The following is a 16,329-nucleotide window of genomic DNA, read 5'->3' on the forward strand; positions in this document are numbered from 1 at the left end:
GACAGCTTGTATGATATTTGCGCGATATATTTTGATATTTACTGTTGTTGCAGGCTGTTTCTTTGACGCGGTAGGCTGTCTGCCCGAGCGTCTTAGAGGTGCGTCGGTCTTTTCAGACGCTTACCGCTTTTCTCCACAGCGCCCTTTGCGCGCTTGTGGAGAAAACACGCTGAGGCTTTGGCGCTTCAACTATTTCTTTCTGCCTCGTTTCCCCACACTTTGACACCACTTTCTTGTGGTAGGTTGAACTTTTGTGACTGGAATTTTAGTTTTGTGGTACATTTAGTCACTTATGTTTGGCATTATCTTGGCTACCTGTTGCCCTGTGGGTACCTGTGTGTTGGGGAACCCCCTATTAATTAGTTGGGGTGTTTATTTGTATGGGTGCCCGTTCCTCTACGGACATGCAATACCGTCAGGACCATGATTATCTGGCTGATTCTAATGAACAGTCACAACAGCCCCTATTGCGCCCTCCAGCAGAGGTGGACAGGCTCCTCTCTTCGGCAATTGCCCAGGCGCTGGCACCTCTGCAGGACAGCGTCAATAAACTGTCTGCCCATGTATTTAAAACTGGTACTGGCATTTTGGGGGACAGTGGGCCAGGGCCTAGTGGTGTTCACTCGGTGCCACCACGCACGGCCAAGAAGCGTGACGCGGGGCACCTGGAAGGCTTCAGCAGACTCGCTGAGGTAAACAATGGGATTCTATCAATGTGAGTGGTGACTAATTTTATATGATATTCTCTAAACTTGTGAAGAACTACAATGTGGAAATTAGGCCTCTCTGCGGGTGGCAGAATGAGGGCACTGTGTGTTTTTTGGAATCGCTGAGGTATTCCACGAGTGCGCGCACGCTGAGAAGCGCACCCTACTGGGGGGATGACTCACCCGGAAATATAGGTGGTGATACCACCCAGGACCTAGACCCGGAGGAAGGGTTTCCCCTAGAGGGTGATGATGACGAGGATGAATACATTGATGATGATGAAGATGAGTCCTCTGAGGACATGACAGATGTTGGCAGGTCTTGGCGCCCTAAGTCCAGTATTTCTGATTTTGGTGATGGTGAGCCGGTTCCTCCAGATATGTTTGATCCTACCACTATTTTCAGACCCCGTTCGTTCTACTGAATGGGTTCCTGAGAGGTCTACTGTGGAATATATAGCCGCTAAGCTTCGCCAACCCCTCTCTCAGGACGTGCGATTACGTCTTCGCTCGGAGTGCCCGCGAACTTCTCTCCCTAATAGAATGGCGGTAACTCCTGAGATAGATCCTAAATTATGCACGTTTTTGGCAAAGTACATTAAGGACCCTAAGAAAGGGATTGACAGATCTTGGAAGGCATGTCAAGACAAATTATTGGACGTTGTAGGTCCTTTTACAAAGATTATTGAGCTTGCTCAGCGTTCCAAGGAGACCGGTATGCCTCTTTCTGTTGATGACGTAGCGGGTTGGGCGCAGCGGGCAATGTGCCTTTTGGGTAACGCCAACTGTGCTCTTTCTGCGGAACGTCACTGTTCTCTCTTACTCAAAATAGACCCTAAACTTGGCGAATTGTCTTCTTCGGAGGCAGGCTCAGTGGCACAAGGTACCTTGTTTGGAGACCCTTTCGTAAAAGAACTAGGGAAGTTTGTGGCAACCTTCTCTGCTTTAGATAAGGCGCAGGCCTCTATGAAAGATTTTTCCAAAGAAGGTTTTTGGCGGGGCCGGCAGAGGCAGGGGTCGCTCTTCCGGCCGCCAATTCCAGCAAGGCTCCAATAAGGGTCAAGCCCGAAGGAACAATGGGTGGAACGACTGAAGGCAGGGTTCCTTCTACCCATCCCGTGGAGGCAGAGGCCAGGGCAGAGGACGCGGAGGAAATCAATCTAACTCCAATGGATTCAACGGTAAGCGTTTCCATCCTCTCACCGGTACGTCTGGGGGGAAGGATTGCTTTGTTTCTTCAAGCCTGGTCCGCTCTAACTTCAGATTCATGGGTACTGGAGACTGTTCAGGGGTTTCACATAGTTTTACGGTTCCCCCGTTCAACTCTCTCGACCTCGTCCATTGGTTTTTTCAACCGCAGAACAGGAGCTCATACACTTAGAGGTTCAGGGTATGCTTCTAAAAGGCGCCGTCATTCCCCTCTTATCTACATCCAAACGGTTTTATCAGCAACATCTTTCTGGTCGAGAAGGACAAAGGATTCAGACTTGTAATCAACCTTCGTTCCTTCAACGAAGGGTTAATTTACCGACATTTCAAGATGGAGGGCATCCATCTACTGAGAGACCTTCTGCTTCAGAACGACTGGTTGGTACGTTTGGACCTCAAGGATGCTTATCTTTCAGTTCCAATCTACCCTCCGCATTGCCGATTCCTCCAGTTTCTTTGGAAGGATCAGGTCTACGAGTTTCGTACTCTCCCCTTTGGGCTTTCCTCAGCACCATGGTGCTTTACCAAGCTCCTACACCCGGTAGTCGAACATCTCCGAACCATGGGGATTCACCTAATTATTTACCTGGACGATATTCTTTTAATTAATCAAGACAGGGATCTCCTTCTTCAGCATCTGCAGACCACCATATCTCTTCTTCACTCTCTGGGGTTCATTATCAATGCCCAGAAATCGGACCTAGTCCCTCGTCAGGACATGACGTTTCTCGGTTTTCTAATCAAAACGAGGGACGCAACGCTGCATCTCCCTCCTCAAAAGATATCCAATATCAAGAAGGAGATTCGCAAAGTTCTTCGTCGGGACCGTATTTCCCTCCGTCAATTGGCCAGGATTGTGGGCTTACTGTCATCATCGATCCAGGCCATTTTTCCGGGCCCTCTTCATTACAGGGCTCTCCAGAGACTAAAGGCGTTTCATCTCCGCAAGGGTCTCACATATTCGGAACTCATTTCTTTGTCCACGGAAGCCAGGTCGGAACTCCTTTGGTGGCTGGATCACATGGATGCTTGGAACGGGAGGGTGATTTTCGGCTCCCGTCCAGACCTCCTGATCGAATCGGATGCCAGTCGCCAAGGATGGGGAGCCCGGTGCGGCTCCCTCTTGGTGGGAGGCAGATGGACGGAGGAGGAATTACACCTCCACATCAACTGCTTGGAACTCCTAGCGGGTTCTTTCGCCATCCGATCATTCACCACAACCAAGGTCTCTTGTTGTGTTCTTCTCCGGATGGACAATACGACAGCGGTCAGGTATATCAATTGACTCGGAGGCACTCATTCCAAAGTCCTAGCGGATCTTGCAAAGGACTTTTGGAACTATTGCCTTCTACGTCAGATTTCTGTTACAGCGGAATATCTCCCCGGCGATCTGAACACGGTGGCGGACTGGCAATCCAGGAATTTTCGGGATGCCAGCGATTGGAAGCTGGATCAGTCTGTGTTTCAGAGGATTTCGGATCTTTGGGGCCTTCCAGTGCTGGGCCTCTTTGCGTCCAGGTGGAACACCCAGCTTCCCCGGTTCTACAGCTGGAAGCGGGATCCGGGCGCGGAAGCAGTAGATGCCTTCCTGCAGGATTGGTCTCTGTTTCCGGCTTATGCGTTTCCCCCGTTCCTGTTCATTCAGAGGGTAGCAGCCCAGGTCCGCAGACAGCGGGCCTCTCTAATCTTGATAACTCCGATTTGGAGGGCTCAGTGTTGGTTCCCATCCCTTCTAGAATTATCATGAGACAGGCCTCTTCGGTTGCCATCTTTCAACCTCATTCTGACAGATCCTTTGGGTCATCCGCATCCCCTGGTTCTCCAAGGCCATCTACGTCTCATGGCCTGGAGGATTTCAGGGGACGTTTGTCTAACGACACTCTTTCGAGAGACGCTGAACTCCTCATTCAGCGAGCCTGGGCCCTTAGTACCACTAAACGATACCGATCAGCCTGGAACAGATGGGTTCGTTGGTGTGTGGCAAAACACCTGGATCCCGTGGGCTCCTCTGTTACTGACGTAGTAAATTTTCTTGCTGAACTTTTCCACCAGAATCTTGCATACTGCACCATCAATTTGTTTAGATCAGCAATTTCCGCTGGTCATGCCCTAGTTGATGGTTCTCCTGTTGGAGAGCATCCTTGGGTTTGCAAGCTCCTCAAGGGTATTTGTCTTTCACGTCCTCCGGAGCCTCGCTATTCCGGTTTATGGGATGTTAATGTGGTTTTACGTTTTCTTTTATCCTGGCAGGATAAGGAGTACCTTTCACGTAAGGAGCTTTCGGCTAAATTAGCTATTCTCCTCTGTCTAATATCTTGCAAAAGGGTTTCTGAAGTTCGTGCCCTTGATATTTCCGCCAGTCTTTACTCCTGAGGGGGTACATTTACTGTTTCCAGGAGAACTAAGTGCAATACCAGGTCAGTATCTCATCCAGCTTTTCCTGATTCTTCTAAGCTATGTGTTGTTCGTTGCCTCAAAACTTATGAAGAAGTGACTCTGGAGGTCCGCCCTCCGAGCGAAAGACAATTGCTAATTGCTATTAAGAAACCTTTCAAGGCGGTTTCATCTCCCACCATTGCCAGATGGGTCAGGTGGATCATGTCTGAGGCTGGAATTAATATTACAAACTTCGGTGCTCACTCCACTAGAGGCGCAATGGCATCCAAGGCTGTCCAAGTTGGGGGCAGGTTGGAGGACATTATGAATGCAGCGGATTGGTCTTCGGATTCAACTTTTCAAAAAGTTTTATTTTAAGCCAATCCATGAGGCTGCTTCTCTGGTGGTGAGTAAGCTTTGAACAAACATAATCCTCGCCTCCGCTTCCTGACATAGAATGAGAAATTTTCTAGTTCACACAAAGGAAAGTTTCAATTCTATTAAGGACGCGGAGGCGAGGATTATCCCACCCTGGCTTTGTCTAGCCTTTCCCCCCCTGGATTGTGGGTTCCAGTGATTGTTTCTTCAATTGAGAAAAGTATTCATTTTCCAGTGTTTCGGTGTATATATATATGACTGTACTGCTTTTGCATGATATTTCTTTTGCAACTCTTCCTGAGATTTTCTGTGTTTATCCACATGCAATGTGATTCTGATGTATTCCACATTGTACTGGATGAGATATTACTATTTTCTCTCTTCCCTAGGCTCCGATCAGAAAACAGACTAGAGGGTAGAGGACTTCTTTCCAGCAGCAGCAACGAAAGAGGAAGGACTAACGGCGTGGGATGCCTTTATGCTGTTGCATGGACTACTATTGGCTATTGTGTTACCATGACTACCGCTAAGCATGTTGGGCAGGGTAGTTTATGGTTGTTGTTTTTTTCACTGTGCTTTTAACTTGCTGTCCAATAAAATGGAGAAACGACTAGCATAATCCTCGCCTCCGCGTCCTTAATAGAATTGAAACTTTCCTTTGTGTGAACTAGGAAATTTCTCAGTACTGGACAGTGCAGCCTTGTAGGTACAGGCTGCATTATTGTCTTTAATTTTCTCTTAAGTGTCTATGCAGGACTGCAATGAAGACCGCTTAAGAGATTATTTTTGATTGCTCCTGGGTCCACGCACATGGGCGGGACTATTCACTAGATTATGACTATAACAGATATACCCCTACTACAGAACTGGAGTTACAGGTAAGAAACTACTCCTTCTGTGGCTTCGCTGCATGGGTTGGTGAATTCCTGAATGACACTGAAGAGTTCCTTGGAATTGGTGGAGTTGCCGAGGATTTTGTGGTGGATGAAGTTCCTGTTGATGGTTCTGATTTGGTTGTGGTAGTCAGTCATGGCGTCCTTGTAGGTGGAGTGGTTTTCGTTTGTCTTGGAGTTTCTCCAGTTCTTCTCTAGGCGTCTCGGATTGTTATGAGTTAGATTTGGGATGAGTGTTGGCCCATATAGTTCTAGGTTATTTTGGCATGTGTTAGAAGAGCAAGAGGGTTGCATATGTCCCCTCCTTCGGCTGTCACTCACAAGCGTTCTGGTATTCCAACAAGCTGGTAATAAGCAGGCAGAGATTGCACAGTATCTTCTAGGGGCTTTAGTGGGGGGGAGTCCAAAAAGTACTCTGCAAGCCACTACAATACCAAAAAGCCCCCATAAAACACCAATTTGCAGAGGTTTGTCGCCTGTACATTACAATACCACATTTAATTTCAGCAATTTTATGTTGCTAAGCTGTGTTTTTCTAGACCCTTTGTAACTCAACAACTGGTTCTTACTTTTATCAGTGTGTGAATTTTCATTACTTGTGTACTTTGTAAACACTAATCCGGTGTGGAAATGCATGCTCATTTTCTTTTTTTACATTGCAGCAATTTGCACAATCCACGCAGGAAGAAGCAAATAACATTCCCATCGAGCCCACACACTTAGCACAAAAGGGTGAACAAGCCACATTGCAGTTAAAGGTGGCGAAAATGAAGGGCATCCTGGAGGACTTCCACCTCACAGGTTAGAAATGCTTTAGCAAAGCTAAATTGTTTTGTGTAACATTATCATTCTGTCTGCTACAACCAGGAGTTTTTTTTAGGCAACACGCCACTAAATATAAAAATGTCAGGATAAAAAATTGGAGAACAGTAACCTTGAAGGAAAAATATTATGAAGCCATACTGGCCAGTTTCTGTTTAAAGGTAACATTAAAATTTAGGAAAAGAGTGGGGTTTGGGTGAGACTAGATTAAAAGTTTGGGGACAAGAGCAACATGAAATAAAAGTAAGGATGACAAATCGGAAAAAACGTATGGTAGGATAAAGAATAGGATGAGTGAAACAGGTTACATATAAGATTAGCGCGATAGGAACAGCTAAAGTTAGATGAACAATTATTGTATAATGATAATTTAGATTAAGGATAGGAAAGTACAACCGGTCTTCCCATTTTAATTAAAAACAAGGGAAAACTAGACCCCTTGATTAGCTTGCTAAAAAAATCCTAAATTACTGAAAAAACTATAAAAATAAAAACAAAACACATGGAGACCAAAACGAGACAGCACCAGTTTAGGTCAAAATGTATTCACATAGTAAAGTGTATTAATCAGTAAGAACCCCCTCATAGACTGACCACTCGGCTTCTCCATAGTTCATCCCTCTTGCACTAGGCTACCTGTTTGTCAGCAAAATCTCATTTGCAAACTCCAAAGCAGTCTTTCATTCTTTCTTAGTACTATGAAAAGCAACCTCTTGCATGTTTGAATGCATCCTGTACTGCATGTTCCCAGAAAAGCACCTGGAAGCTACTAGTTGATTACAGGTTTATATTCTCACAAAGGCCCTAAATAAAGTAATTAATAAGGAATATAGGCTCAGATCTACAAACCATTTCTCCGGTCGCAAACAGCCTGATTCTGGAAATCAGACCGCTTGTGACTTGAAAAAATCTTTTTCAAATGTAAAAAAATTGCATTTCCAATTTGGTATTTGGAAGGAGCGTGTTTTGGGCGTCTTTTCCGATACCAAATTAGTATGGTATGTATTACTGTTTTACGGCCGAATTCCGGTCGTAAAATAGTAATACTTTACTACCATTTTTAAAGTGGTGGTAACCCTTGCAAATGGGAATGATGCCCCTTTAAACCCCTTACTCTTTGAGAATGTTGACAAAATAGTTTTTGGATCACTACCTACTCTTAAAAAATGAAACTTCAAAGTCATAATAACGAGCTCATGCAGAGAAATGCAAAGCTCTGATTGGCTGCCACGCCTCAGGGACCACCACCTCCCCAGCGCTTTCTGTATTTTAAAAAGGGGGTCGCAAAGCCCCGCTCCTAGGCTGTTCACTGCCCCGGGGACCAAAACCTCTCTGGGTGATCCCTTCTGAAGATCGAGAAAAGAAAAGATGCAAACACCTCCATCAGGGATAACCGATAACTTTTCATGGTGAAAATGCAGAGAAAAAAACACTAGGCCTTTTATTTTATTTTTTAGTCCTAGATGGCCCTGGGGCCACCACACCTCAGGGCCAGCTTAAGGCTCCCCAGCGGTCCCCAACAGACTTCACTGAGTGCCCTGGGTGGGACCAGAGCACCCACAATGGAGGCCGGGGGATAGGTTCCCTAGGTCCGAAATCAGCTGGTTGAGGCAGGGCCCCCCTTATTTATTTTTAGGTTTTATGTAGCACCTGAATCACCCCTGAAGGGGTATCTCTGCGCTTTGGACTGTGCTGCTAGACCGGCATTATTAAAATAGAGCTGTCTTAAGAAGTTTCCTGAAGCGAAGATAGTCTGGGCATTGTATCTGGGCATTGTATCAGGTGAGTGGGGAGCTGGTTCCAGTAGAGGGGAGCCTAGCCTCGTTTTCCTGACCCGGGGGACTAAGAGAAGCAATTTGTTTCCTGACCTGAGGGTCCTGGTAGGGGCGTAAGACTTGAATTTCATAGAGATGTAGAGAGGACCTTTGTTATGCAGGGCCTTGTGGACTGAACTGACATGGCAGATTTGTTGAATGAGAATAGGACCTGGGTGTCGTCAGCATATGAAATAGGCGTAAAGCCACAGGATCTGGGAAGGTTGGCCAAGGGAGCAATATAGATGTTAAACAGAGTTGGGCTCAAACATGAGCCCTGGGAACTCCCTTGGTCAGTTCCATCGACTTCGACCGAAAAGGGCCAAGATTGACAGTCTGGGAATGGGAGGACAGAAAACTCGTCATCCACTGAAGAGCAGGTCCAATCTCCTCCAATCTCCTGAGCAAGATCTGTTAGGATGCCGTGTTGAACGCGGCAGAGAGGTCCAACAGCACGAGAATCATTGAATGGCTACTCTCTACGGTCATCCTGATGTTGTCAGTGACCTCCAGCAGGGCAGACTCTGTGCTGTACTTGGGCCTGAAACCAGTTCGAGAGGAATCCAAACTACCTGTATTCTCGACATGGTTAGACAGTTGTTTATTAATGTAGTTTTCCATTACTTTGCTCAGGAGAGGTAGTAAGGAGATGAGGCGGAGATTGGAAAGCTCTTCCATAGGGAACTTAGAGTTCTTATGGATAGGGATGACTTGTGCCACCTTTCAATCCCGGGGAAGGTAGCCCTCTCTCAGAGAGAGGTTGAGAATTGTGCCTATGGGCGAAGACAGTTGTTTGGAGAGGGAGGTGACTACTTTAGCTGGAATAACATCATGTGGGGAGCCTGATTTTGCTGTATGAAGTAAGGCTTCCACCTCCTCAGCGGATATAGGGGGAAAGCTCTCCAGCAGTTGTGTTATTACGGATCCTGGCGAATCAAGAGGTGGAGCATCGGATTGCTGGCTCCCGGAGAGGGAGATCTTATCATAGATAAGTTAAATTTTCTGAAAGAAATGCTGTGCAATATCATCACAGAGAGCTTGGGATAGGGTCTCCGGATTGTCACAGGCCTTAGGACTATTAAAGGATTTAAGTATCTGAAATAAGGTTTTGGGAGCATTCTCTGCCTTGCCTAGCTGCAACCCAAACAAATGGCATGGTGAGCAAAAAGAGATGGATTTAGGCACAGATCTCTGTACTGAGGTGAATGTATAGAATGGTCAGCATTCTGCCCATCAATTGTTCTTTTTGCATTTGTCACCCCGAGTGGGACGGGTATGCCTGGCATGGTGAGCAAAAAAAGATGGTTTCAGGCCCAAATGTACTGGGGTGAATGTATGACATTGTTCTGCATTCTGTTCATCAATTGTTCTTTTTGCAATTAGCTAGCTGTAAGGCAATAAAAGCTTTCGGGGCTCCCTTTATATTTTTCCCTATTAAACAATACAATAAAAGGTCAAGTGTATTTTCTAGCGCAATATCTCCCATTGTGTATTTTCTCGAGCGCAATATCTCCCATTGTGTCTGTGATGAGTGGGTACTTTCTTGTTATCTGCTGCTAATACCACGGTCATTAATATCAATGGAGTAACCCAGTTACACACAGAACCTGGGGATAAGTATGTTACGCGAACAGAACCTGGGGATAAGTATGTTACGCGAACCGTAGTTCTGTCACGAAATATATTTAAAACACTCTTATTCTGTCCCCACAGATGGGAGGACTCCAATTAATGGAGTGATAAGCCACAACACTGATTCTCTACAAGATAGACCACTTACACCAAAAGAAATGTGGGTAAAGTTTATATCAGACTAAAATCATTACTTTCAATGACTAAATAATAAAGCCCTGGACATGTACTCACAAAAGAACAATTTGGGTTTTGCACAATGGTGAAAACACAGGTAGTTGAGTACAATGAAGTTGTATACACAAATCACAATATATTTTATACATAAACAACAATACACATATAACACAATCAATCAGATCAGCATTGTTTTATCCATGAGAAACCCTAACTCGGCCTAGCATCTATTGTCACAATTATAAGGTCTAATTGAGCAGTAATGCTTGATTTTGTATACGTCGACGTCTCGACCCCTTAAAACCGTTTGAGTATCAAAACATATCACTGTGGGGCTTCATCAGGACTACGAACAGTATTTATGTGTTTCCTTTATGGAAAGAAGATAGAATGTACTTTAGAGATCAATGTGTGACAATTTTTTTTTATTTTAGTATAGGACAAATGCGAAAGCATAAGTTTAATGCTCATCGTCTAAAGTTGTCCCAGTGAAATGCCAAAATATGTTGACCTCGCCGTCAGTACAAAGTGACCAGTATCTCCCTGAAAGGTTAGCCCAAGTGTGGCAATCCCGACAGAAGTAAATCTGATATGGAAATTAGGGGCACCTCGTGATCGCTTAAGGTTTAAGAAAGAGAAAACAAAGAACATGCATCCATTGGTAATTCAACCAATAAATTGCACACTGTAGAAGCAATGGATGGGCATGAACTCACCTCCGGCATCATGCGCTCGGGATGTAGTGGATAATTCAAAATATAACGCAACATCTGTGGGATTGTAGAATCAAAGTGAAAAAACCTGGCCCGCCGCCTCCATTTGCAAAATATTCCAAAATTCAGGATCAAGCCTGCTGGCTTGAAATATGTGTGCCAAGATTGTGAAAAACATAGTTGCTGTGATGTGCATGCGATTCGAAGGTTATTAAGTGAATCAAGGTAAGTGGTCTTTGCACTTACCTCCGGCGTCTCACGCTCGGAGTGTAGTGGTTGTTTAAATATCCCGCTACCTCGGTAGGCTCAGAACTTCAATATGTAAAAACAGGGCCAGCTGCTTCCGTTTGCATAAGTTTCCATATATCAGGAGCAAGCCTGCTACCGTGACATCTGTGTACCAGAAAACATATTCATTGTGTTGTCCTTACGATTTAAAGGAACAGAAAAATGAATGAAGTCAAGTCACCGACCTTACCTCCGGCGTCTCGCGCTGGAAGTCTGATGAAGAAGCGTCCTCCAGGCCTGGAGGAGTGCTCCTACTGAAATAGATTAAATGGAGCCGCCTGCGCCCGCATGCACGCCCGCGTGCACGCGAAGCATGTTATGAAAGCAAATTCCTACGTGTTGGCATGGAAACTGACACGACACGTTCATAAAAAGTGTCAACGCGTTGTGCTCCAAGATGGTTGTATCTGAACTGCGTTGTGTGTATGTTACAATACACATGTCTCAATTCTGATAGAAAGTACTGTGCCATTTGGGGGTTATGTTGAGAAGGAAAGACTCATAAAGGATGCCGTACTGTTTTACCTGGAGCCAAATTCTCCAGATGAAACACGATACCACGCCGCTTAGTGGTTACATTGGAGAAAGAAAGACTAATAAAGGATTTTGAGTAAGAAAAATATTTGACTACATTTGAATAAAGGAGCAGGATAAAAACGTGTTATTTTCTGTTCGTTGATGTAGAGAAGTCACTCTCCCCATATGTCGTATGAAGGTACGAGAAGACCGTTTTTGAAAAGTTTCCTTGGTGTCTTTTAAGAACAAAGTTGCGTAATGGATTTTCTGTTGCAGTGAAATTTGCATTATTACTATGTTCTAGAGGCAACCTCTATCCGCGTAGGTAAAAAACTATTTTGGATGTCAGATAGTAACATGCATTGCCAATATTGATACACCGGATACAGCCATATGACACATCCCTGCTTTGTTTGTATATTCATACATACAAATTATTGAATCATGATATTAGGAAACTATTTTAAATTTCAAAACACTCTGGTTGCATCTCAAAAAATGGTGGATAAATCTATATATATACTAATTCTTTAAAATGTAAAAAGGGCTGACAATTTTGTAGAAAGAATGAGCATACTAATTCCTTCACATAAAGAATATACACTGGAAGCAGTTGTCTTACAATTCACAATACACAATAGAGTAGTTCCAATGCATACAGGAAAACATTGAATCTATTGCACACATATTATACTAGATATGTATGTTGACTGACTAAGAAGAAATAAGGTTCAGAAGCCTTCGGTCAATACAGATTGTGCGCCACCTTCACATTACATGGCGTTAGGTGTTATCCAGCAATTCAACAACTTCAGTTAGAGAAACCATACGATACTCATGTGCAGTATACATGTTAGGAACAGTTTTGATGAGTACTGTTGGTTCACCCTGTGCAAAGGAGTGAGATTTGTCTTGAGGTGTCTGATTCATTCAATCCCCTGTGTACTGAGTCTAAGATGTGTATCCGCTTACATTCCTGGGGATTCAAAGTGGCTGTGAGGGCTCCTCCTCTAGGATTGGGTAAAACTTTTTCTCACCACTTCAGACTATCTTAGGGGTGAAGCATCTTACTGAAGTGTTTCACTAATGGGGCGCCTTGAACCTTACATCTGATTCGTGAGCAATGTTGTAAGATTCTGGTCGTAACCTTCTGTTTGGTCTGACCAACATATATCTTGTTGCAAGGGCACCTGATGATATATATATCACATCCTTAGTGTTACAGTTAGTGTGATGGAGGAGCTGGAAATGTCTGCGTGTGTGAATTATTTTCGTTCAACTGTCAGAACACACGCTTGCATCGCTCACGTCTGAAGTGACCCTGCAGTGGTAGCATAAGTTGAGATCGTATGTTAGACGATAATTTGTCCCTCAAGAATGAACTAACTACCTGATCCCTAATGTTTCTTCCCCCTTTTGAAAGCAAAAAGTGGTGTTTCAGTGGTACCTATTTCATCTGATATGAGTGACCACTATCTTATCTTAGTACATTTTTATAGTATTATTTTTTATTCTAAACGTATTAATGTGGTTACAGCCCTTGATTGGCAACTAGAAACATTTTTAGCAACTATTAGTACAGATTATGTACTGGTCGTGTAGAGTCAAAGCGCCAGGATACCCTTTGGGTGACAGTTTTGCGCTATAGAAGTATGCGATACATACATACATACATACATTATGTCCTACTATGGATAGGAGATTTTAATAGACTGGCATGTAATGCCTCAAACAAGCTGCCATATCTCAAACTCAATCCTGATAAAACGGAGCTAGTTCTTACTGGTCCCCTAGGCAACCCCTGGAATTCTACCTTTTGGCCACCCTCACTTGGTTCCCCTCCTTCCCCTGTTGACTCCGTAAAGAGCCTTGGCATTACCATCTGCAAGGATCACTCTATGAGGGCACAAATTAACTCAGTCATATCCATTTGTTTTTATCATCTACGTCGTATCCGCAAAATCAGCAGACTCCTTTCTCACAAGGCTCTTATAGAGGTCATTCTAGGACTCGTGATCTCACGTATTGATTATGCGAATGCCCTATATGTGGGCATACCAGCATATCAATCCAAACGCCTTCAGCTTATTCAGAATCAGGCAGCTAGGCTGGCCTACGGTCTACCAAAATTCACTCACACTAAGCCCCTCTTAAAGAATCTTCATTGGCTCCCAGTTGCACAGCGTAGCCTCTTCAAACTCGGCTGCCTGATCCACAAAGCTCTTTCCTCCAGGGACCATCCTTTATTTCCTCCCTTTTACACCGTTATGTTCCTCAGCGCGACCTTTGCTCTTCTAGTCACAATCTTCTCACTCCCAGTCTTTTCAAGCGTAAAAAACACGGTGGTCTACGGTTTTCCACCCAAGCCCCTCTCTTTTGGAAATCTCTTCCCCCTGCACTCCGTCTTCTCCCATCCTATGCTCAGTTCAGAAAATCTTTAAAAACTTGGCTCTTTTCATCAGCCTATAATTAGCCCACCCCATCTGCACTGGCCAGCCTTCCCACCTCAGCGCCAAGGAACCGTAGGTGTACGTGCGCTTTATAAGTCCTATTTTCATTCATACATTCATTCATTCATTCATTCATATTCGTGAGGATAGGAATGAAGTTGACCACTTTTGGGGAAGCCTTAAACCAGATGGTATCCGAATGCGATCTCCTCTTACTTAGGGGAGGCTGCGGCCAAGACTGGGTTGTATTCCCAACTTTTTTAGGGAGAAATACGTACTCTGCTATTGACGACATCTTAGTATCCACCTCGGATAGATTAAGGTGTGGAAACCCCAACATCGTCCCCTCCATTCTGAGTGACCACAATCTACTGGCTTTACCTTTGTTCTTTTGGGGCACAAAAGGGTGAATCTTTTTCCATAGTGGACAATATTACTCCATTTAGGAATAATGGAACTGGAATTTATGTGGACGGGCTTTGACCCAAGTAGGACACTAAAGCAAATAATTACACATAACCAGGGTGAAATCGCCTATTGCCTTCAGGACGATATTTCCCCAATTGTATTAGTAAGTAATTTTAACTGGATCACCTTCACCATGTATATTAAAGGACTTTTAACTAGGTAGCCCGGTAACACAGCTAAAAACAAGAAGGGGTGGTTTGACAATGCCTGTACCAAAGCACTCCAGGTGCTCAAATATGCATTATCCAAAACACCGCAAGATGCATTGGTGATCAAATCCCTAAGACAAGAATATAAAATCGCTCTAGTAAATAGGAAAAAGGTATTACAGAAAGAAGCATGGGATAACCTGATAACCTCAACTGAAACAAGTAATAGCAAATTCTTTTGGGACACTGTAAATGCCCCTTTTAAAAACAATTATGATGTACCAGAGTTTGGCTCATTTATCCAGGCAGAAAAATCGGTGGCACACTTCTCTGGAATCTTTAACAACGGCGAGGAGATAGTGGGGGGATTAGATAGGGATGTTCATAAAGAGAGGATTAGCATCTTAGATATCACATGTGCAAAGGTCGTACTGGCAATTCAGGAGAGTGCTTGGGACGGGCACCAGGTTCCGATGGAGTCCCAGTAGACGTCTATGCATCGGAACTAGAATTATGGGGACCTATTCTAACTAGAGTGTTCAATTCAGCCGCAAAAGAAACACCATCACAAACATGGGGTGAGTCTATTATTGTCCCAATATATAAAAAGGGGGACAAAACTGACCCCAAAAAATTATCGCCCGTTTTCCCTCCTGGATACCTCTTTAAAAGTCATGAGTAAAAGTCAAGGATCCGTGCTAGCCCCAATTTTATTCTCCCTTTTTATTAATGAGGTTGATACTTACCTAGAGAAAATTCAAGTTGATGTACCCAGGGTGGCTGGTCGTCCGATACCCGTATTATTATATGCGGACAACGCAGTACTATTGGCACGGACCCCAGTAGGCCTCCAAAAATTGATGGATGGTTTCTTAGGTTTTATGGAACAACGGAAGATGGTAATCAACAAATCAAAAAACGTTTACCATGATATGTGGGCCTAAAAAGAAACCTTGTACAATCTTTCATATAGATGGTACCCCAATTTGTACAGTAAACTTTCTTCTACCTTGGTATACTGTTTTCAGATAACGGTACATGGTCTCAACATATATTAAATACAAAAGTTAAAATGAGTAGGGCCTACCAAGGAATTTTTAAATTTGCAGCCAAATTGGGCAATCGACCAATTAAGGAGATGGTTACCATTTATAAAGCTATATGAGGCAGGACTTTGGGGCTTCACAAATAGCATTGCGTTACAAACTGAAGTAAATTGCTTTATAAAACGCTTGTTGGTTTTACCTTCCTCTGTATCGAATACCATGGCATATCATGAGGTGGGGCTGCAATTTCTAGAAGACATCTTAATGGCAGGACCGTATTATTATGGGCCCAAATCTGGAAACCTGAAAAAACTGCTTTTACCAGATCCATCTTTTTAGACTGCTTAACCCTGGATGATGCCGCTAAAATTCCCTGGTTGTCTTATATTAACACTACACTGGGGAATTTATTTAATATGTCTATATGGTCGAACCCTGGAAAAATACTAACTATTAAAAAGAAAGAACTTAAGGCCTCCTCCTTGTGATTTAGACAAAACCATAGAGGCAAAATGGAATTGAGTAAACCAACTGTGGCTTTATACAAAACATACATGTTAGAAGAGAGAATTAATGGTTACCTGTTGCATGTGACTCATGCACAGCATTGGTTTGTTTTATTGAGGCCGAGATGTGGTATTGTACACTATTGTGTCGCTCGTGCGATAATAAGAGTAAACAAAGCAGGCTG

General features: G+C 43.9%; 1 protein-coding gene across 7 annotated transcripts in view; it reads left to right on the plus strand.

Annotated features, from left to right (window-relative positions):
* CENPO (centromere protein O) overlaps positions 1–16,329 on the plus strand; it is a 138,071-nt gene that overhangs the window by 63,053 nt on the left and 58,689 nt on the right. For all 7 annotated transcript variants that reach the window (XM_078649927.1, XM_078649924.1, XM_078649923.1 and 4 more), the window contains one exon: positions 6,226–6,364. In XM_078649927.1, coding sequence (XP_078506053.1) covers positions 6,226–6,364 — 139 coding nt within the window. The remainder of the gene's footprint in view (positions 1–6,225; positions 6,365–16,329) is intronic.

Source organism: Lissotriton helveticus, chromosome 6, assembly GCF_964261635.1.
Source record: "Lissotriton helveticus chromosome 6, aLisHel1.1, whole genome shotgun sequence".
NCBI classification, from domain to species: Eukaryota; Metazoa; Chordata; class Amphibia; order Caudata; family Salamandridae; genus Lissotriton; species Lissotriton helveticus.